Genomic DNA, 23,845 nt, shown 5'->3' with positions numbered 1-23,845 from the left:
GTTGTGATCGACCGAAAACCTGCCCAAAATTCTGATTTGGACAAAAATCACGTTTACAGGCATCGGTCGCATATGAGCCTGTGTCTGCAAATGCATGAATAACGTTGCGAAATATTGGCACTATTACATCACGTTACTAGGGTTGCAAATTATGTGAGATATCGTTATCTACGCGACCAGAAAGCCGACTAATTTATGAATTGATATATATTCCACCATGTTACATCACAGCAATTCTATCACGGACATCTGCTTGGACCTGCATCAAATTCTCTCAAATATACCATTCCTGCGGCAACACAAACGGGGTGTATCTCAGCTGGTACAGCCCATTAAGCATGAGTTGGGATGAATGTAGCAGTAAATGTAAGTAAGGTGAGAATAAAAAACAACGATAATTTTGTCGAGATCAGCACGTAAAGAGAGAATAATCACTATGCCCCTGATGTACTTGCAGTTTCAATAAATAGATTGAAACGGTTACGAGTGCAGTGATCACTGATCAGTGATCATGCAGTAAGTTTTACAAAGTTAAGTACGCCGACGGAACAATGTTCTCCAACCGATCGGTGTATTTATCGCAACAAAATGGAAGAATGTCTAAAAATGTATTTTCCTCGCTCACGATTACAGTCGCCCATGTACAATCTCTCTACGAGGAATTACTGTGCGCAGTTGATTCGATTGCGTGCCATGATTTTGACAAAATGAAATTCACGCCACGTTGTGTAGGAAAATTTGATAGTTTCGAAAAGTAATCCTACATGCATACGACAACATGCACGAATATATTACTAACTATACATGTTCTGTTTAATCCTAAAATTCGCGATATGCCCATATGTACTTTATTTCCCGAGTGCTTCAGGTTAAATGCAATACATCACATAGGTTGCCATAGTAATACTCCATAGACTCTTACAAATGGTCAAATATGTTGAATTTTTGCTTAGAAAAACTGTCCTAGTTTTCCGACAACTTTACAAATGGCTACTATATATCTCCGGTCAAAATATTCCAAACCATTATACAGCGTCGGATACTAAGCGAAGGGATTAAAGTAGATTTATTTCATAGATTTACAATCATATCAATATTACACCAAACTGCAGAGGCAAATAATTGCGATATCAGAACGTTTTGTAGTATATGAATAATTTTCAATACTTTCCAGTCCAATACTTCCGTGTGGTATTTGCCGATGACATGTGTCAAGAAATTGCGACCGAGAGCTTAGTAACGGATTGAACTAGAAATTCGAATTGAACTGTCGAGATTTATTGGCTACCGAACACTTGGTTGTTGCTTAAACTCTAGCATAATATAAAACCATGGTAATTGAACAGCAGCATCGAATTATATTGAGAGGACTCGACTACTGGTGCTACACGGATGACATAAAAAGTGATGCTGTCCTCAGGTAAGTAAATTAGAAATAGTACTTTCAAATAAAGTCAAAATACTTCAGATTAAGGTTGCAGTAGGAAACAAAAAAGCTTAGTAAAATAACAGCCATTGTAAGCTAATACTATTGGGTATTCAATAAAACAAGACCGCTTTTATTATTGCCATCTTTGCATTCGGCAAATACTTTATGGAAGTGGATGGAAACACAAATGCAATGGTTCGGATCATACCAACACACCCCGTGAAACTTTCAGGGTTGGTAGGTATCTTATCTCGACGGATGGGCAAATACGCCATGCTTTTTCACACATTCAAAGAATTCTTCTTTTCAATAATTAAACACAGTATAAACTGTCGGGGAAATTTCCATCCGTGCGAACCTAAATGTTCCATTACATGCGAATCACATCGATGAGAACGAAAGTGGTTTTAGGCCAATTCATATGAGCGAAACAGCAAAATCATTGTGGTTATGAACTTGAATTCTGGTAATCCTTCGGAACGGTACCCGTGGATACGTTTACATCGTACACGTTGTATCTATAATTTCCCTGATTCGTGTCAAAGTTTAAAAAAACACATTTCGCCCAAATGCAAGTCATCCAACGTTGTTGTCTGTATTCACGACTCGGTTTGAAGTGATTGTATTCGTATGCAAAATTGGCCGGCGTTACCGCGAATCTGCGTTTTCAAACATTCTGCAAATAACCGGTAAGATCACGTTCACCCGAGGGCATACTTGTCACGTGACCTTCTCAAAGTGTATATATGCTAGGATAAACCTCATTTGATCAAGTTGCCTTGATTGGTCTTGGTAACGGAATATACAAGTGGATTTCGATCCGAACGAGAGTCGGAAGAATCAACCATGATCAATTTATTCAGTTGCATCGCAGTGGCACTGATCATTCAAATATGTCTTGGTAAGTGGCCTATAACTTATTAAGTTCACTTGATTGTAAGCAACCGCATTGTGAAACACTATGCACTGAGCCCGGCCACGGGCAACTACATGCTAAACACTTTTGATTTTGAATAAAACATCGGCAAGTAAACAAACTTAATGCGTATCAACACGCGGGCTATCCGCAGGATGAGCGAACCAGCGTAAATTGTAATGAATCAACCTCAATATTACTAATAGCTGCTTGGGAAGATTCCTTCAGATTTTTCAGTTTATTGGGTGATTTAACTCGATAATTGACAGATATACTAAAACATATTTACAACCAATACTGGAATTATTATGTGAATAAAAATATTAGATTTTATATAGCGATTTCCCACACCAAAATCCCGTTTCACACGAACTTTTATCGTGTACTAACTAATCACATGTATTACTCTTGCAGCGTGCGACAAACCTAATGTGAAATATGCCACAATGCGGTCATCACATGACATGCGTGGAGGTAAATATCCATCCGGTAGTGCCGTGTGGATCAAATGCTGGGATGGGTACGAGATGAAAGGAAAAGAACGACTGAACTGCGATAGCTCAAACAATTGGGATTCTGATATGCCAATGTGCATAAGTAAGTAGGCCTAAAGTAGTAGGCGTACAGTGAAACTCTGGGTAATACTATCTTCTCCACTTCGAATAAGGTCAAATTTAATGAATCGGATATTTCCCGCTGAAGGATGATATATACCAGTAGCGATAATAGTAAGTCCACGTATAACTTTCTCCGTGAATGTAAACGTTTAAATCAGGAAGCTAACAGTAGAGCAGCCTGCATCTCATTACCTTGGTCTTGGCTTGACAACCACCGCCCCAAAATAACTTGGCTTTACTCAGACAGCTGGTCTAACAAGTTTGGATTAACTCGCGAATCGGATGCAGACTTTTTGATCTAATTTTCAAGTCATCAAATATTCAACTTGAGGCATGCGATAAAAATCATTCCATTATGTTTTGAATTCTATTTCTGTTTCCGATTTCGATATCATTAGTGTTAGCAGCGGCGACATCGAGGTAAACCAGCTACGGCTAGCCTTAATTGACGCCATATTGACGTTTACAGGTATTGTTGGCTAATATCATTGAAACCATGCGTAAATATATTCAATCAGGTGTGTAAAATACAAAGTTGATCCTTTCTTAGCAATTTCGACGACATTTGGTATATGCTCAAACCTTAATTTTTCTCTCTGCAAATATGAGGTCGGCCTTTATAGCCTTATATGCTAAATTGTTGCCATGAAACGTAGCTTACGTTGAATTACACTCCCATACTAATTCGACAGGAGCACCTGTAACCATAATTCTCGTTCGGACACGTATACATACACTACCGCTGTGACTAGGGCTGTGTTTAAAACAAGAATCTATTTAAAACAAACACGTTTAAAACATTGTTTTCGGAGTCATGACGTCATACTGGATTTATATTCGCATTTGAAAATATAGGGTCAAATAAAGCTTCTTTGACGAAATAGGCTTCCAACCCCTGTCATATAGGGACCACTTGTTTTGAATGCAACCGTAGCTGTGGCAGACATCGACTTGGTGGTTTAGAAATCGTAGAAAACCAAGTTTGACTATATAGTTCGGCGTGGTCTAGGATCCGCAGATTAAAATCAGACAAGAGACGCTTAAGATATATGGTGGGGTGAAACCAACTGGAAATTGACGAATGCGAGATGACTTGTCTTGACACGATTCGAAAATTGCGTGACTTTTAACTGACTCTACCGGATTACAAATATGCAGCAGTGACTGGAAGGTAGTAACGAGTTCCCAACACAGGCGCCTTGTGGCCGTGTAAAAGTCACGACGCTGAAGACAAAGGGCGTAGTCATTATGGTTTCGTAAATATTTCAGAGCCTTGCGCACATCCTCGAACATTCTTCGGCGGTCGATTCTATCCGGACAAGGCTGGCTACAAATACGATGACAAACTCTATTATGGCTGCCCAGGAAATAGAGAAAAGCATACGTATTCGACCTGTCAAATGGATGGAAAATGGAAGCAGGCGTCAAAATGCTACGGTAAGGAGTCTGCGGGGAGTCAATGAATGCGTTCGCACCTCGTTGCGTCATACCACAGTATAATTTATCGTCGTTTATTGAGTCAGATTATTGCAAGGTGGCCAAAATGAACTACGGCAAATACGAACCCATGAAGGACCACTACTACTACGGCGAGAAAGTTACCTTTATGTGTCCCGATAAGTATTATAAATACTACGAAGGGGGAAAATACGATTACATGAAGTGCGGAGACAACGGAATGTGGGATAGGACACCTCCAATGTGCAAAAGTAAGTATTATCCCTTTACTGCAGTATCAGGTCGCGATTAGCAATGCCCATGGTCTACCCCTGACTGTCATGACCTTCGCACCCATAAATCAGAAATATGGCGGATTACAAAGCTTCATTCTAACGTACAAGCGATAAACGAACCATGCATCTATCAAGCGTTGATTGATTATTAAACTACAGAAATTTATTACCCGGTATTGAATTGTTTACAGTTCATTTAATTCCATGGGTAATTTGGTCTTATAATATAAATAGTAATAATCAAAGTTGGTATAAAATGAGCTAACAATTCAATAGCATTGCTAGGTTCATTAAATAGCTTATTCCAGCAAAACTAAATAGCTAGATCCAATGCAACGCCTACTCCCTACATTTGTAATGTTGACTATACAGTGGCTGTTGCAATGAATGAAACTGCATTTTATGGAAATTTGACGAATCTTAATCATAAAGCCGGGACATCTGAAAACAGCGATGTATTCGACAAACTCATATTTTCAATGTATTATTGTTAGAATACTGCAGTGCTCCGGATCACATGATGAATCATCACAAGTCTTACGCTAAGAAAATGTACATGCACGATGACAAGATCTATTACTACTGCATGGACGGCTACAAGAAGCCAGAAAAATATGGCTACATGTGGGCAACTTGTATGAAGGACGGCAATTGGGACAATATGCCGTATAAATGTGAAAGTGCAAGTGAGTGCGATAGGAAATTAGGTGTAGGGCAGGGACATGGTTATACTTATGTTTGTAACTTTAAATTTGACGAGTAACTGTACATTGTGTTATACAATGAAACAATACTTTTTTTTTTCGAGAACCCTTATAGTACGCCGATTAGAATTTTTATATCTACCATTACTTGAAAATTATAAGATTTTGTAAGCAATATTTCGTAGAAACGTAACTTGTCCCGGCTTGGATTGCCTCCCTACAATCATCAGATGCACAATTACGTCTAGGGTTGCATATAAAACAAACCGTGTTTTAAAACACTTTGTTTAAAACATGCTTTAAACTGTGTTTTAAACAGAGGCATTTTACCATTTTTTTTCAAGTTGTAAAATATGCCATAACTGGGTAAATAATCTCCGAAAAATATGTTGTATGAGCCTACGGACAATTACCGCCCAATTTAGCCGACGTTTATCGGTATCGGATGGTTGCAACCCTCAAAATAGTCGGTTCAACAGTTATAGTACAGATATTTCGTCAAAGGAGCTATATTCACCCTATATTTTCATCTGTCAATGTAAATTCCATTATGATGTCACAATTGGATATTCGAGACGTCAAGGCTTGAAAAAATAAAAAACATGTTTTAAATTAGGGCCTTGTTTCAAACATGTTTGTTTCTAATTGATTTTTGTTTTAAATGCAACCCTAATTACGTCCATTACAGAAAAATCTACGGCTCCGAAGCATGTGAAATACAATCACATGCCGTACGCCAGGAATACGCGTTTTTACGTGAGATTATCCTAAATGAATGATGCTGCAACACTTAAAATGGCGCCTGTATGGAATATTGACCGGCATCTCAATTTTTCATAGTACTGTGAAAAACCAATGATCGAGCATGGGATGCCACAGCTTAACAAGAATCACTACTATTACGGGGACAGGGTGTCTTACAAATGCGACGAAGGATATATGCTATTTTACGACGGACCATGGTATGAATACGCTACCTGCATGAAAAATGGGATGTGGGACTTCATGCCGCCCAGATGCGTAATGAAACAAGGTATATACAACAGTTTTACCTGACGGGTGACCGTTCGTTGTTATGGGGAAGCTTTGAGCGCATTCTATACCATTCTGTTTCAAGCTCGTACTTTTTGTGGCGCTGATAGCAACTGTTCAGCATTAACTTAACTTTCGTATTTTGTAGCAATTGGGTATTTATTAGAGATGGTGAGAACGTGAGGTTCACGTTCGCGTTCTGTGTGTGATCCTCGGAAATTTAGAGGTCCACGTTCACAAACGAACCTTGGTAGGTTCTGCACTGTGAACCTTTGTCATATATTACAATTTTCACGTCATTATAACATCATTGGTTGAGATTTATCACATTTCAACTACGGGCCACTCTATGCATGGCGCTGGCAGCATAAAAAATCAACACTAATCGAGCATGCACCTTCACAATCTCAAAAATTTTACATGCTTTGTCAAAATAGTTTGCTCGAAATATCCAACTTTGTGTTTGTGAATATTTAGTGACTCTCTGCTGTAAGCTTGACCCGCAATCACTGTATCACACAACATCAAGCGCGAAATACGCTACAGGTGGTCAGCGAATAACGCTTATTCAACCAATCAATTAAATTGATACCGTTATCTGATATAACAAATCTCGCAAGCGTACGGGGTCCGTCCCGATTTCATGTTTCACTGCGTCATAAAAACCAAATCCGTGCGATTTGGGTGTGGGCTAGATGCTGTAGAACTTGTAAATGGGGTAAAACCCATAGCACACTCTGCTCAACATCAACGTAGCAACACTCAGACGCCGAATACATTGTCCGGTCTGGCCTAGACCGTTAAAGCCTAAGCTTATATTTCCTTGCAAGTACTCGTCGAAATTGTTGGCAAAGCGGCGGAAGATACTGATGTTATGGAATCATTATATCATTTGATTGTCCCTGATGATACATTTGGCGACGTTTGAAAAGTCAGTATGTACTTCAGCATTGTGGCATTATGTGGCCCGAGTCGTAGTTAGGTATCGTGTATATTAATATATATCACTTCACTGAAATGTAGGGTTGGAATTAGCAATATGACGTCACGTGACTTCATGAGTTTCACGTTCGCGTTCACACAGAACCTTTTAAAAGGTTCGTGTTCACACGAGCCTGAACCTTTCCGAGGTTCCCACCATTCCCAGTATTTAACTTGACCCTTGGAATTTCATTGTTGCCATAATTTACAAGATTATATCAAGTAAAAATATGAGGAATGTGTATCAACGCTCTATAAAAATATTTTGAAAGAATTGCGACAATTTCGGGTGGCACGCCATCACCCAATTCCTATATTCTCACTAGAATTGACATTATACTCCGACATACTACAATTGGATCAGCGTTTAATATAATTTCGTCAATTGTGTTGTTGTCAAAAGTGTATTGTGATGAATGCAAGGAAAATGTCATCTTAATGTTCGAAAACGAACAATTGGAAAACTTTTGAGTGCTTGTCTTCCCTCAGTACGGCGATATAGATGGATTCGTGAAATTGATTTATGGTTAAGCAACATGTGACTTGGAAATCGGAATCTTTGAAGTTTTGCTACATTAGAAGTATCAGCCGTAGTCCTTTTCTGAATAAACTGTTTCTTAATATCAAAACGAAAGTACCTGCTCTAGATATATCCAAATTAAATGTTTATCAGTAATGTGCAAGAAACCTGACTTCAACGGAATGGTCATGCCCATGAAAAAGAAATACCAGAAAGGGGAACGCATATCTTTCAAATGCAAGGACGGATACAAGTTGTTCTTCGACAAAGACTGGTTTCAATACGCCACGTGCAAGAACGATGGAAACTGGGACTTCGAAGCACCTAAATGCAGACCCATGAATATGAGTGAGTTTTCAATGCGATATCAGCCAATATGGAACTATCCCATCATGTCCGAACGCTAACAAATGCAAAATTCCCACTACGTTTCAGAATATTGCATGCCGAGCATGGTCGGACATGGCTATCATTTCCCTGACATGAAAATGTATACGGAAGGAGATAGAATGTACCACAGATGCAAAGAGGGATACGGGCTGTTTTTCGAAAATGACTGGTATGAATATCGCACTTGTGGCAAAGATGGTAAATGGGACTTCGATCCTCCCAAGTGCAAGAGCATGAAGCACTCTAGTGGATGTAAGGCATTTATATTGTTGCTAAATACATATTTTGTAACCGCATTTACAATATGCGCACGACCTTTATGCTTTCAACATGTTATTGATACTGTTTAATTTATAGAGGTGCCAAAGTGGTTAACGTTGCTACTCAAGTAGTAAAAGTAGTAGTTATGCTCTAAATTTGTACTCAATTACTTGTGAAAAAATAATAGGTCTAGGAATTACTGAAGTAATAAAAGTTCTAAGACTAGATTTGGCCGAGAGCTCGCATAATTATAGCAGGCAACGTATGTGGCTACTTCCGAAGTTAAGAGATCTTTCAGACTAACGCCAACTGACTGACCTTACAGATGCATACGATCTTCAAAAATATATTCAGCTGGAGTGGGCAGGTACAGCACCTTCATCGCACAATTCGTGTGGCATTCATTATTAAAATCGATTCAAACTTCTCAACAAACTATATTTCACTCAAAATTAAACATATAAATCGTCGGAATATCACAAAACCACAATAACGTGATGGATATAAATTGTCCAACATAAAATTTCAAAAACGCATATGCGTGTTATAGAAGTATGTGATATGAACCTTATTATCGCCGCTTTTTTCTGCTTGGAATACGGGTTTTCAGTTATTTGAACTTAATTCTCAAGAGGTTTCCTCCTATAATTTTCGTCAAGTATTTTACTTAGTTCCTCAAACTGAGTCTATATAGAAACGGATTCTTTGACAGGACTCTACAAGAGTAATAATATATATATATTAATTATCATACTCATAAGCAGGAAATATGCGAACAGATGACGCTTTCTTTTTGAAAAGCAATATGGCGTCACATATACAAAATGGCGTCTAGAGTAGTTTTGTCGTTTCTCTTAGACATTTACAATAGATAATATAGACATATTGTACAGAAGCGTCATAAATTCAAAAGCGTACTAATCTGCGGGACAAGCAATTTAGATTCATCGAAGTAGGCTTGGACAGTTGTAGGCTACTTTCGCTAGATTCTCGAAATGATTCATCCCATATTGAATTCAGCTGGTTGCGTGGGACATGACGTAATGTACGGCAAACGAAGACCGAACAAAAGCTGGTACAAAGACGGAGAAAAAGTGTACTATGACTGCGACGAAGGTTACAAATTGCATTATGACATGGAAAAATACGACTACGCCATGTGCGAAAACGGAATGTGGAATCACCCGCCGCCCATGTGCAAATCTGCGCACAAAAGTAAGATTTCCAATCACCCTGAAAAGTCTACGCAGTCTAAGCCTACGTCTATTGAGCGAATTGTATGTCACACAATGCCAAACAATAGCTGAAGACGAGATGTGGTGAATACGTTTTCCCGGTTGGCTTAGTTGATTGAATGATTTCCTTCAGATTACTGCTACTCTCCGAAAATCATGCACGGCATGTACCACCCTAAAATGAGGCGATACAACTATGGGGACCGTTTGCGATTCAAGTGCAATTATGGATACGGTATGTATTATTGGAAGGATCAGTACGAGTATGCTACATGCCGAAGAGATGGCATTTGGGACAAAGATCCGCCGATGTGCAAAAGCCACAAGATGGGTAAGTCTGCATTCTTTCTTTCTTGCCATTACATTTGATAATAGAACATATTAGGAAATAATGATCTTTTGATGGTAACGAAAATAAAGGTAACTATCACTGGTAAATTGTGTCTACTACCTACTATACAGATGACGCTTCATTTTTGTGAATCAAAGCGATCCATTCAAAACAAACCGTGTCTCGACTGAAAATTCTTGTTGCTACAGATTACTGCAACCCACCGAATTTCGAGCATGGAAAGTACACGCCGGCATTGAAGCTGTACAGTGCAGGAGATCGTCTCTACTACACCAAATGCGAGGAAGGATACACGCTGGTGTACGGCGAAGATTGGTTTGAATACAACATATGTATGGGCGATGGAAATTGGAAATTCATGCATCCAATGTGCAAATTGGCCACGAAAGGTATGGAGACCTGTTTCGTGAAACCCAAGATCGTGGTACCCGGACTTCCGTTTCTATTCACCCTCAAAATATGTATTACGTATTAAATTGTAATCTAGCTTTCCTATGGCTTGTATGAACTGTCACGGTGATCACAAAAATATAGAGTCAAAGCTACTTTTGTCTTCGCATTATTGCCGATATCTATCATGACGTTAATGCAGTTTTTTAATAAACTGAGTTCACGTCCACAGACTAAAGTGTGATATCCGTGAGAATTCATTTTTACAGGCCGTAGCTGCTTCGGGTTTACGTATGAAAATCTAAGGATCACTGCCGCGTATTAATTACTAGTATAGGCTTCTCTTGCTCAGCATATGATGTCATTGAAGCCCAAACTGCAATCAACGTACGTGACAGATTTTAACTCGACAGCGTAGTTATATATATCCATACCAACGAAATTGGAATTTAGCAATGAAACCCAACTCATTGACTCTATGATAAAAAACTTGGAAGCATTAAACTCACTCATGAAAGTGGAGCCTAAATAATTATGTAAGCACAACTAAAATATAATCTAGAATGGCATGAATGCTGGATATAATACGGATCAAATGAGTTACTGCGGCCGGGGACCGTTTTCCTCCGAGAAGCGCACCCGCAGATATTTACACTGTATTCTTCGAGCACAATGAAGGTTTACGTGCATTATGTTCAACAATGGCGTTTTCGTCCCTGTGAATGACTAGCTTTCGGTTCATGAACTGAACTGGTGGCTTGCGTTTCTCCTAACCGCCTCACTATTTGGTACCAATGTCACCGACTTGCTACTTATGAAAGCGCAGCATTGCCGCCAGAATGTTATAATTTGGTATATGAGCAGTGAGCGTACTTCGCATTTGCTGTCGAGAGAGAACTTTGGAATTAAATGTGCGAACTAATATAATCATTTTAATTTAGCAATCTTAGCTTCGCGGGCCCTATGTTTGACACCCCTGGCTTATAGCTTTTAGCATCAAAACGAATTCCTATAAAATTAAATGCTGAAGTCAGAATAGAGTGAAGGAGGGTTTTAATAAATCTCGAATGCTATGTTAATGCAAGATTGCAAGATGTATGCTTGGAATGCTGACGGCTTTGCCCCATTTTAAAACCTTCAAGTTTTATTTAACAATGATTTTAATCGAGTAGCTGATACATATAATTAGCTTAAAGCAAAATATTGCTTACCTCTACACGGCACACTTATGTTCAGCTCATTGCGATGCTCCCGTGATTGAACACGGTATGGTCATGACGTCCAAATCCAAATATGCGTACGGCGAGAAAGTCAGCTACAAATGCAAAGACGGTTACAAGCTCTACTACGAGGGTGAGAGATACGACTACGCTACGTGCAAACCGGGCGGGTATTGGGACAGGAAACCACCGATGTGCAAGAAGGCGATGATGAGTACGTTTGGCGCCGACTAAAATTACCTGGGTGTACATTGTTCCCATTGTTTGCAGGCTATTGCTACGCGCCGGAATTTTATTATGGATCATACTGGCCGATGTTTGAAAGATATCAACAAGGTTCGAAGCTCTACTACCAATGTGCCAGGGGCTTCAAGAAATCTTACAGAGGAGAAGAATACGAATATAACGTTTGCATGGACGGGAAATGGAAGTACAAATCACCCAAGTGCTTGGATATGAAGAAAAGTAGGTTGATGGAAGTATTACGAGCGATTTATAATCAGTGGTCAAACTGTTGTTAATCGAAACTATATTCCGAGAATATTCCTGCACATAAAGTAGTTAGTAATAACACGAAAATTTCATATTATTGAAAATTCCATTTCCAAATCCAGTTTCGCAAAAAATTCTGAATCCTTATCCCGTGTAGATTTTTTAATGTGGTCCTTTAAAATGTGAACCTGTGCTCTTCTCGTCGAATGGTTGGCCAATGTAACGTTACCGTAGACTGTATGTATTGCGATTATTCTAACAGCCATATCAAGTTATGAATTTAATTTTTGAATCGTTTAGTCGATACCAGTATTATTTGACACAAGACCGAAATCTAACACACTCTCATACCTAAAATATATTATACTCGGTACGAGTCGCAACCGAAAATCATTTTGGCAAAATTTGAAATCGCCTGAAATGCAGCGAAATTTTATTTTTAGGCTATAAGATTATACAATGCTGACATACAGCGTTTTTGTCCGTGCATGTTCATTTGACCAAATACGAAGAGGAAATTGGTTATCCAATTAGTGAGATATAGACCAAGTCCCGAACGAGAGTGTTACCACTATTTACTTGCCGTCTTACGACAAGACAGCAAATGCTTTGCCCAGTAGCGGGTAATATATATATATAATCGGAAATTGCAACTCCATATCGAGACGACTTTTTCTACGTATAATAGTAACTACAGCAACTATGGCGGCACTTACTCAACAACTAAAACATTACTGATTAATTTGGTGTAATTCTAATGTGTCTGCTTTCTTGCTGACCCTTACCCGATGTTTTACAAAGACATTCCCCTGCTGAAGGCGTGACTAGTATTTTCCGATAACAGTGTACTGCAAAATGCCGAAATTCGAACATGGCACACTCAAGCCCAGCAGGAAAATGTACTCCGTCGGTAACCAACTCCGTTTCAAGTGTAACGAGGGATATTACAAGCACTACGAAGGCAAATACTATTCGTACGCGACTTGTGGACAGGATCGCATGTGGGACATGAAGCCGCCAACGTGCAAGAAGATGACAGCAGGTATCAAACATTATACTCCGTTTGAAGCGTTTATAATGTTAAACATATACTATGGCATCTTACCGTTGGAGACGATCAGTATCAGTCACCAAATTATTCTACTAATGTACTCAAGCAGGCATTGGTTACTCAGACTACGTGCTCAAATTTCAATGCTTATACGCGAGGCTACTTCTTTTTCCCGACAGATTTAGTACCAAAGCACTGAATTAGTTACTCCTCAGAATCTGTGAAGCGGAAAGTAGTTCTTTGATAGGTTTGTATCACTTTCACGAGTGAGAGAGTCCTTTGTGACTGTACTTCAATATTTTATTCGACCATTGTCCTGAATCGTAAATCTTTCAATAGTCATTCGTCATTGCGATGGTATCAAAATGCATTTTTCTATATGGAAAATAGATTACCTCAGTTTGATTACAATATTTATGCGACGCTTTAATCTATTTTACGTTTTGAAACTTGAATACTTTTCAAACCTCCCATTTCTACTTCGAATTGGAGTATTTTGACACGCCTTTGAGACCACTACTTTTAGGCTACTCGTACTGAGGTAGCACCACTAGGAGTAGATGCATTTCGAACTAGCCCGATGTCTCTAACCGACGAATATCATCATATCGTTTACAGGCTCTTGTATGCATATGATGGTACCACATGGCGTCTATTCACCGATGAAGGCTAGTTACAAACCGGGCGACAGAGTATATTACCAGTGTGCTATTGGATACCGACTCAAGTACCATGATGACAACGCGTACGTCTACAACTATTGCGGTAGAGATGGAAAATGGACTCGGAAGCAACCCAAGTGTATGAAGATCGGTAAAAGTATGTATCGAATATCCGGGCAGCTACTGAAATTCAAGTGTAGAGTAGACACATTGTAGGCCTATAGTTAAAATGTCATAATGAGTGATACTCAAATAATCGACCACAAGCTTAACACTCGTTTAGGAATCGATTTTCCCCAGCCATACAAATCCTATGGTGTCTCAGTACCTTCCTGAACGGTTCGATTACCAGTCAATTATTTACTGGTCATTATGACATAAAAAAACTAGTTGAGAAGTAGAAAGAACAGAGTATATCAACAATCCAATCACCAAGCATGACGTCACCGACATGAAAATACGAATGATAATCGAGGTGAAGATTTCGTTCAAGTTCAAGGTACTATATTTATGTGGTACATGAACTCCTTTTGTTGGTAGTAAATAGGTTGGCATATTTTAATAAAAGTCGACTCCAAGTTATTATCAAAAAGAACAAGTTAATTGGTTACCGAAAACTAAATGATATGCATCGCCCTGTGTTAATCATCCAACGAATTGAACATTCTATGTCTACGGTTGAAATGACGCGCTCGATTGAAATGACAATTCTACCTGTAATCAGAGTTATTGTATGGACAAGGGCTAGATCTGGTAATCATGAACACTCAATCTTTATTGTATATTCGAATCATTGCAATCAAGGGTCAAAGCAGAATTGACTACGAGAGCCGTTTTGTGGAACTCAAGTAATCATATTCCCAATCAGTTCAGAATACCATCTTTCTCAGAATACTGCTCCCCGCCAATGGTAGAACACGGCTACTACGAACCCGAGATGAAATACTACGACACCGAAGACCAGATATACGTGAAGTGCAAACCAGGGTATTACAAGTACAACGAGGGAATGATGATGAAATATTACTCTTCCTGCCAGATGGACGGCAATTGGGACACATTACCGAAGTGCAAAAGGATGCCAACCAGTAAGAATTTACGGAGTTTAATGAAAGTATTTCTATCCTGCCCAATTATCGCACAAAGTTTATATGTTCGCGTACAATATCTTATCCGTGCGTGTAGGTATTAGGTAATAGACTAAGGTGGTGCTCGTTCCGGTCATATGTTATCCTATATAGAATCCGTCAAAAATTCTCAACAACCTGCTACTTCTCTGTGGATAGTATTAATCTATCAGATCCTCTGCTTATGATAGAATGTCTAGCTGCTTGGGTAAAATTCAGCATTCATGTTACGGAATCATATCAGATATTGTCATGGAGGACAATTGACGCTTTTCGGAACAAATCTAACAGAATATGGGCAGGAAATGGTATTTGCGTGCACAAGTTAATATACTCTGTTTACCCATGGTCCTGCGACCACAACGTATTGGGTGTAGCAAAGAAAGCCCACACAGATACTGTTATATTTATACTTGCAAGATAATTTTGTAGGCTATATAAACAGCGTATTCAACTTTTCCCAATTAAGTATATCCGCTTTCACGCACTTTGCCATGCTAATCCGAATGATATCCCTTAAGAATACTGCAAAGTGCCAGATCACCGCGCCTACAACCACGTGGCGTATTCCAAGATGCGATACATGGAAGGCGAATACATCAAGTTTGAATGCGATTACGGGTACTACGCCCCTGCCAACTACCGCAAACACGCGAAGTGTATGAAGGACGGAAACTGGGACGGCGAGCCGCAGAAGTGCAAGGGTAAGATTCTGCATTCTGCAATTCACTCTTGGTTCGCTATAGTAGCTTTGTATGGAACAGATTTTTTATTTTAAATCATATTACCGAATAGGTTTCGTATCATGTCCGCAACAATTAGATTACATCCTTTACAAAAGTTGATTCATTTACAGAGTACTGCATGGGAAACGATGTAATGCACGGGTACTACTATCCAATGAAAATGTACTACCGCAAGGGCGAGCGAGTGCAATACCGCTGCAAGTCAGAATACCAAATGTCGTACCACGGTTCCAGGTATTCCTACATGACATGTATGGATGACGGAAACTGGGATAACAAGGCCCCCATGTGCAACAGTAAGTGATTTGGATAACACATTCAAAGCAATGAGACAAGTTGAAACTGTTGATTGACTAAAAGAAACACGGTTGTAAATATTAGTGTCACAGCAAGTCTCAATGAGCATTTGTTCGAATAATTAAACGGTTATAGGCCTACCGCTACTTTGGGCGATATAATCATTTATTGAGAAACCGTGTCTGATGTTTATAAGCTTCCGTACGATGTGGTGATTGCTTGATCTGGAAGTAAATCCACAAAATGATGATGAGAACACGATTTTAACTTTATACGATCTCCATGCTCAATTGTTCATATATAGCCGACAAACAATTCCTACTTAAGTGCTTAAGGTATGTCTTGGCTCCTCCTCGCCATCTAACCAGCGTAAGCGGTCTTATAACAATCCTAGAAGTGGGCCGCGCTAGAAGTCGGCAGTTACGGAATAAAAATGAAAATTATCGGCCAGGTGTAAGTGACCACTGACCAACGACCGTACTAGTGGACAAATAGACGAATACACCAAACAAGCAAACAATAGCCAACAACGTATTTTAAATACTTCTAATGGGAGACTGTGTAAATAATAATTTCATGTAGCTGATAAACCTATATGTACCAGCTGCCCCAGTGACTGTATTAACACGCCCTGACGCCGATGCAGTCGGACAGTACCAAAAAAAGTGAAAGCACAATGCATCGCTACAATAAATGTCATAGTGCACACTACAAAGCAATTGAGTATGGTAACTAAAACTGTGTTGACTTCCATAACGAAACATACTCTTCGCCTGACTTTATACTCGTTAAAGGATGGGGAAAGTAGCCTAATAGAACACGACCAGTTTATAATTATCTGATAATTAAGAGGGTGGATGTTTGTGGGGATAATTTACCGATATTCATTCGCTATGGTGGGGGGTGGGTGGGAAATTCACTAACTGCAAATATTAATTTTATGTGGCTGTTCAAAATTAAATGCTCTAATCGTAACACAATATACTCGTATTCCAGAAAACTGCGGCGTTCCCCGTCCCTATTCCTACGCCTTCTTCTACCCGGGGAATAAATACTCCTACTCTTACGGGGAAAAGATCACGTTCTACTGCAGCCGCGGATACAAGCTCAATAAAGCGTATCAGCAAGTATCTTGCGGTCGTGGCGGCAACTGGAGGGCTGAACTACCAAAATGCATCCGTAAGTACCGCAGCACTGCGTCGGTGACTGAAGTAAAAATGTGATATATCCTTGTTCATTATGACACAGTTTCTCACAATCAGTTTAAGACTTGTCGTCTTCCACATAATATGATCCGTAATGCCATATTTCATTTATTCCAATATCTTTGTTAATGTTATACACATTACACTCATGCAGTGGGGTTGTAGATTACTTCCGTTTCTAATTGAGTAGTTTATGCGGTCAAACTCACTGTTTACATTCTTAATTTGTCGAGTGGTATTTGGATAGATTTACATCACTTTTTATGATTGAAATTCAGATAACCATACCAGGCGATGAAACCAATGCGCCATCGTAGCATTAATCTGTCGAAACATCAACACCGACACATCTTTGATGTTTTATCGGAAATATTGTAACGCCAATCTCGGTGGTCCCATCTATGATTGAGATATCTCAGTACTTCAACAGGGTAGTTCTATAGGCAATTTACAGCAGCGCAAACTATATTGATTTGGTAGGTTAATGACGCGACGAAATAAGAAATATAGCGCGAAATCACCAGAGGTGGTCAAAGTAGTCAAGAAAGCTACTCAAGTCGAAGTAGAAGTAGCGACGACAAAATCTACTCAAGTACAAGTAGAAGTACTTCTCCCATAAGCAGCCTAAAACTACTTGAAGTAGAAGTAGAATTGACCGACTTTAAATCTACTCAAGTAAGTAAGTAGTTTTGAAAACAGTCTTAATTCGTTCGCACGGACTGTAAGCTGCAAATTGAGCTATGCAGAAGGTGCAGAGAGCTTGATTCGTATTGATGCATCCGAGGAGATGAGATGTAAATTATAGCATTGATATGAAAATGCGATATAAACCCTTTGTTTACTAGAAGACCCCGTTTTAGAGAATATCATGGCATGGCGCCACCCCATAAGGCACCAAGTTTAGGCGAAGAGCAATACGGACAAGTTGTATCGAATACGATTTGAACACTTTGCGCGACTAGTATACGTTAATAACAAATATTGTGGATCGTAAAATCTATATTTAGTGTAGCTTTATTTTCGGAAGATAGAGGCATTACTACACTTGCTTTTATGTTTCAACATATAGGCCTGTGCTCTGCACACAAAAGAACTGAAAGTAACTAGAACTCAAAGTATGATACTCAGAATTAATAGTGAAATACAAATACCACTTCTAAAAAGCGGAAATATATTTCATGTCTTTTGTCTATAAAGCTTCAAAGGTGATCAGCTAAGACAGGTGTAACGTTAAAAAAAGCCACATTTTCCAGATTAGCAGGACACGTCATGGTCTGCTAGATTACGATATGATAGGTAATTGCTAGATTGCGAAACGGTAGTTTCAAACGTTATGGTGGGGCATATATACTGTGATGAAATATTGGATATGGGCGACAATGCGGTGTGAGCGGAACCAAGCAATCCAGTACCTAAATTATATTCACTGATACTCTCGTTAAAACATATTTGTCACTCCATAACTACTGTGCGCGAAGCGCAACAAAATTTCTGGACTTTACTTGACTTTACTTGAATATTAAATGTTGGTACTGCGTGAAAACAGCCCCGAAATTCCTCAGGTTATCTTTAGTATTGGGGGATTAAACTACTTCTACTTGACAAACTGAAAATAGCGAAAAGTAAGTAAGTAGATCACAAAAATATTATGAAGTAGAAGTAGAAGTTGAGAAAATCAGATCTACTTGAGTAAGTACCAGAAGTAGAGGAAAACTACTGAGTACTTCAAAAAAGTAGAAGTAGTTCGTTACTGACCACCTCTGGAAATCACCTGCAGCAAAATAACGCATCAATCAATTCAATGCCATTTTCCGAATATGTAATAATTATATACACTGCATCTAATGTTCCTAATTTATTCCAGGCCGTTGAAGTACTGAAAGGATATCAAAGTCGATGAATGAAACTATGAACATAAAGAAATGATACATCTCTTTCGAATTTACTGAACCTATTACCACATTTACCCGGAAATAAAAACTTATTTGCAGTAAAATGTAGCCATATTGCATTGCCTATATCTATATTGTATGCAGGGTAGTGAAGAGGTGACACATCAATAGCTTAAACAGGAGTGGGATACTAGCCATAGCCTACGATGTAGTACGATGGGATTTGCGGGCAGATCTAACTTATTTACTTTAGTAGCGGACGGTCGCATTCTTGTGTCTTATTCGCTCGAATTAACATATCTGCTTGCTATCAACATCGTAGCTGATGTATTTCAATTTCGGTGGGGGGGGGCGTTCTGATTTTTTATTTTGAAAATTTATTTCTTCTCTCACTTAAAGTTGTTGGAGCATATCCTACGCTCGAGATCCTTTGGCGTCTCATTTGAAGTTATCTCGCACGTCATGGTTTGATTACCCCAGCATTCACTGTAAAAAATCTCCACATTTTTTACAAATGTGCTGGATAATATAAGCCTTTTTCCTTTTTCAATCAATGTGAACTAGCTACTTAGGCCGGATGGAATCGCTTGGCGGCCCATGCGGCCCGCGGGCCGTATGTTAGACACCCCTGCTTTAGGCTAAAGGTTTGCTTGTGCAACCTGCTGGATGTGTGGGACTATTAGCCCCCGTAAATTAGGCGCCGGCCCTAAAGCCCGTCACAAGACACACCAATACATGTGAAGTTTTGGTGATTACATGATCACGTGATTATAACATCTTTGGTTGCATATCTTTGCATTTGATTTTTAGTGTCGTAGCCCTGCAGCAGCAATGAACGCTCTTTAATTTTAGTTCAATGTGTGACTGTCTCATTGGTGACTATACCTTGCCGTGGTCATGTAACTGGTAACTTGGAGGTATTAATTAAAATTGGCCTTCACAAACAACCGCATCAAGACTTATCTACCAGTGTGGGTCTATTTTTGGACTGGTTATTCACCAATCAAAATGACTTGACATGACTTATTTGCGGATATCGTACCAAAATTCAAAATTGGAAGCGAAGTATTAGAGAGATAAAGTTCCACTCGAATCACTGGCATAATGTTAACATTATGCCAGAAACGTGATTGGAAATGGCCGGCTATAAAAATTCTTATAGCCGGCCATTTCCAATCACGTTTCTTCAGTTTCTATGTTTTAAATACCCCGCTATCTACTATAAATTCATTCTGTTTAAACTAGCGTTTCAGAATAGCGGCGAGGTATCGCACATAATACGCTTAGGAAAGCACCCCACCTCAGGCCACATGGATGTCGAACTGCTCATAGTGAATCAGCGCGTTTAAATGTATCGTCGACTGAGCGTGTTATTTCGTTTACTAGACTGCGTGACTCCGTCACATGTTAAAAGTAATAGCGATACAACAGCGTCATCTAGTTGCATTGTCACTTAACACGCCAATCTTTTGCTGTTATGCTACCTGTGGTCTCCAAAAAGGCGATGGTTGTAGTAAGCTGACTTTGTGCTGGTTCTCAAATCTCAACTGACACCGAACAAGAACACCAAGTGGATGAATCTTTTAATTAATGACGTTAAAAATCACTCGTAATTCTGATGAGTAGGGCAAGTTTTTGTTGCAGTTAAATCCGTGGAAAGTTGCATTTACTTTAGAAAAAAACTGAAAAGTTGCAGAAGTTGCATTTTGACCACATTTTGCTCGGTTGACTAAAAAAAAGGTCAATTTTCCGGCTTAGCTCCCGATGATTTACGGTGTTTCAGTCGAATTTGGCCGTGTATTTCACCAAAATCGAAAATACTTTCATGAAAAATCGAGAAAGTTGCAAAAAGTTGCATGGAAAAAATGGACAAAAGTTGCAATAAGTTGCACTATAAGATTCCTTCAAACAGCTTAAAACAGCATTCTACATATCTTGAAGTTGCCGAAAGCTGTAAAAAAAGTTGCAAACGATGCAAAAACTTGCCCAACTGATGAGACAATAACAAATATAAGAGAACCAGAACTTCAACAACAACAAAACAGACTAACTTGCAGGCACAGCAAACGCAGAATGTTATATGTGAATGTGGTCGCTTGCTGAATCAAACGATTCAGGAAGGCGCCATCGTTGTCCTGGCCTGGGTACCGGGGCATGCTGATAACGGTGGTGATGAGTTAGCCGATAAATTGGCTTGGCAAGCTGCCTGGACTGATATCGAAAATACCCCTTTTCATACACTTCCAGACGAAGTTAGCCACGCTGCGGCTAAAGCCAAAGGACGTTCATACTGTAGAGCGACCTGGAACCAGTGGCGTAGCAGCCACCTGGCGGTTCTGGCTCTGCGCCAGGGGCGGCAGGCTCCAAGGGGGCGGCAAAATGAGGCTGCACAGTGGGAGAGATGCCTGCATCATCGTGATGGTTTGAAGACGGAGATGCGATAAGGACTTTATAGTAAGGTCATCTAGTCTGCACCCCGTTTTTTTTTCTCCTCCGTGATTGCTGGGCGTCCAGCGGGATAACCGCGGATACCAGTTTTCGAGTCTTCGGTCTGACCCGGCCGGGGATCGGGCCCACAACCTACCGATCAAGAAGCCGGACGCATCACCATTACACTATCTCGCGCGGCGTGTAGACAGCCGGCTAAAAGAAGAGTGCTTGGTAGTCCTATAGCTGGCGTCCCGTCAGCTAAAATTTAATCAAACAGGTCTCAATCGAAAGCTAGTGTCGCGTTGATTCCGAAAACACGAATTAATATGTTAACATGGCGATGGAATCACTCCGAAATAGCCGTAACGGCCGATTGTTCGGAGAGTTCGCAGAAAAAGGAGAATGTCTGGCGAACAAACAGAAGATGCTGACCTCAGTGTTGTTGAAGAATTTAGACGATGCATGTTTCAAGCATAGGACAGATTTGAACTTGAAGCTGAAACTAGGTTTACCGGCATTCACCACTTAAATGATATATTTGGATTTTTGAATTCCCACGCGCTGCTGCAAAGCGAAAGTCACAATTTATTCACCAGCGCTTTTAGAAGCACGTATGACGACGAGGTGGACTTTTTGGAGTTAGCTGCGAAAATTGTCACGCCTTATACCTCGAATTAGGGATCATATAAAGCAGAAGATTGCTAGCTTTTCGTAAAAACCAATATGAGGCCTCTAGGACAGGGGTTCTCAACCTGGGGGGCGCGCCCCCGTTGGGGGGGCGGCGTGAAAGCATCTTAAGGGGGCGCGAAGAATCGGTCGAATGAATTTTTTCGCGCTCTGCGCGATTTACCTGCAATTCACGCGTGTTTCTCTCTATATAGACCCAGTTTCTTATTTTTGAATTCTCTCATCAACAGTCATAACCTTCCATGCCATCAAACAATCTGTTAGGGTTGCTAGCATTCCGGTTGGATCTTGTAATATGACGATACGAGGGCGCGGAATTTTTCTTTATCCTAAAGGGGGGCGTGTCTAAAAAAAAGTTGCGAACCACTGCTCTAGGACGAACACAAATTAAGTTATAATCATATGAAGTTGTTTAACTTGAGATTTTAACAGGGTTAAGAGGCTGGTGCGGAGCTGTGAAACCACGTTTGATCGTAGTGCAACAACGTATGATGTTTTACAGTGGTTGTTTAATGCAAAGCTACTTGATTCGACACCGTATTTATGCTCGTGTCTGAAACTTTATCTGAACATTGGTGTTTCAACTGCGAGCTGTGTGAGGAGCTTCTCAAAGCTCAAACTGATTAAGTCTTATATCTTTAGTTCCATCATGAATAATGATCGGCTATCAGCTCCATCCATTCTGTCTATAGAAAGAGACTACGTTGAAAAACTTGAATTTGAGGATATTATCGCTGCTTTTGCTTTGAGGCGGCCATTGATTTTCTATTTGTACAATACATTCGTTCGCTGTTTCTTGTTTTTATTATTTTTGGCGTCATATTAACGTCGAGACGGTGAGGCTGAGAAGCGGCATATTATTTGTTATTATTCCTATTGACAAGATTACTTGAACATCAATCTATGTCGAAATTTGATGCGGTCTACCTAGGGGGGCGGCATTTTCAAGAGAGCCAGGGGCGGCAGCACATGCTGCTACGCCAGTGCCTGGAACGCCGAATATCAACGAAATGAGCGAGGAGGTCACTATCGAAATTTCCATAGATCATTGACTGATGGCCACTTTCCATCGCTGCATCGACATAGGCTTTACGAACGATTAATATTTCGGCTTCGTTCAGGCCATTGCCGCCTGAAAGCGCATTTATATAAAATTGGATGTAGCGACACCGACCTATGCGACCATTGTACAGTGACTGAAACAGTCGAGCATTTTTTGCTGCACTGCAATCGATATGATTTTCATCGGAACTTTTTATTCGACGGGGCGCGCGAGCTCAAAATCACTGCAACACTCGAAAATCTAAGAATCATCCCCAAAATGTTATCCCATGTTGCAGAATCTGTTCTATCTTGTGGTACTTACTTGTAAATCGGCTCTTGCCCACATTTTGGTATATCGATCGCTCATTCTAGTCCGTGACGCACCTGGCCTTACAGGCGAAAAGCGTCACTCAACCTTATATCAATAATAAT

The 23,845-nt window shown here is 39.8% G+C and overlaps 1 protein-coding gene across 1 annotated transcript; it reads left to right on the top strand.

The window, feature by feature from the left end:
• Positions 1-2,199: 2,199 nt before the first annotated feature.
• On the top strand, positions 2,200-19,356 carry LOC145459709 (complement factor H-like). The gene is made up of 20 exons (XM_080338264.1): positions 2,200-2,330; positions 2,760-2,942; positions 4,232-4,399; positions 4,486-4,671; positions 5,190-5,381; positions 6,238-6,432; positions 8,086-8,280; positions 8,368-8,574; positions 9,604-9,798; positions 9,952-10,149; positions 10,359-10,559; positions 11,797-11,994; positions 12,051-12,245; positions 13,117-13,314; positions 13,942-14,142; positions 14,876-15,073; positions 15,634-15,816; positions 15,969-16,154; positions 17,152-17,334; positions 19,225-19,356. Exons 1-20 carry the CDS (start codon positions 2,276-2,278, stop codon positions 19,230-19,232), a joined length of 3,525 nt encoding a protein of 1,174 aa, XP_080194390.1. The 5' UTR covers positions 2,200-2,275; the 3' UTR covers positions 19,233-19,356.
• The last annotated feature ends 4,489 nt before the right edge of the window (positions 19,357-23,845 follow it).

The sequence above is a fragment of the Botryllus schlosseri genome, unplaced genomic scaffold (assembly GCF_051294905.1).
Source record: "Botryllus schlosseri isolate E-star unplaced genomic scaffold, Bs_hap1 Bs17a, whole genome shotgun sequence".
In the NCBI taxonomy this organism is placed as follows: domain Eukaryota; kingdom Metazoa; phylum Chordata; class Ascidiacea; order Stolidobranchia; family Styelidae; genus Botryllus; species Botryllus schlosseri.
This window is presented reverse-complemented; position numbering and strand designations above follow the sequence as displayed.

Bases quoted from the DNA above. Each gene is read 5' to 3' on its own strand.
- LOC145459709 (XM_080338264.1), top strand. From the start codon at position 2,276: ATGATCAATTTATTCAGTTGCATCGCAGTGGCACTGATCATTCAAATA. The intron at 8,575-9,603 runs GTAAGGCATTTA...TATTGAATTCAG, and splicing joins CATGAAGCACTCTAGTGGAT to CTGGTTGCGTGGGACATGAC. The intron at 13,315-13,941 runs GTATCAAACATT...TATCGTTTACAG, and splicing joins GTGCAAGAAGATGACAGCAG to GCTCTTGTATGCATATGATG.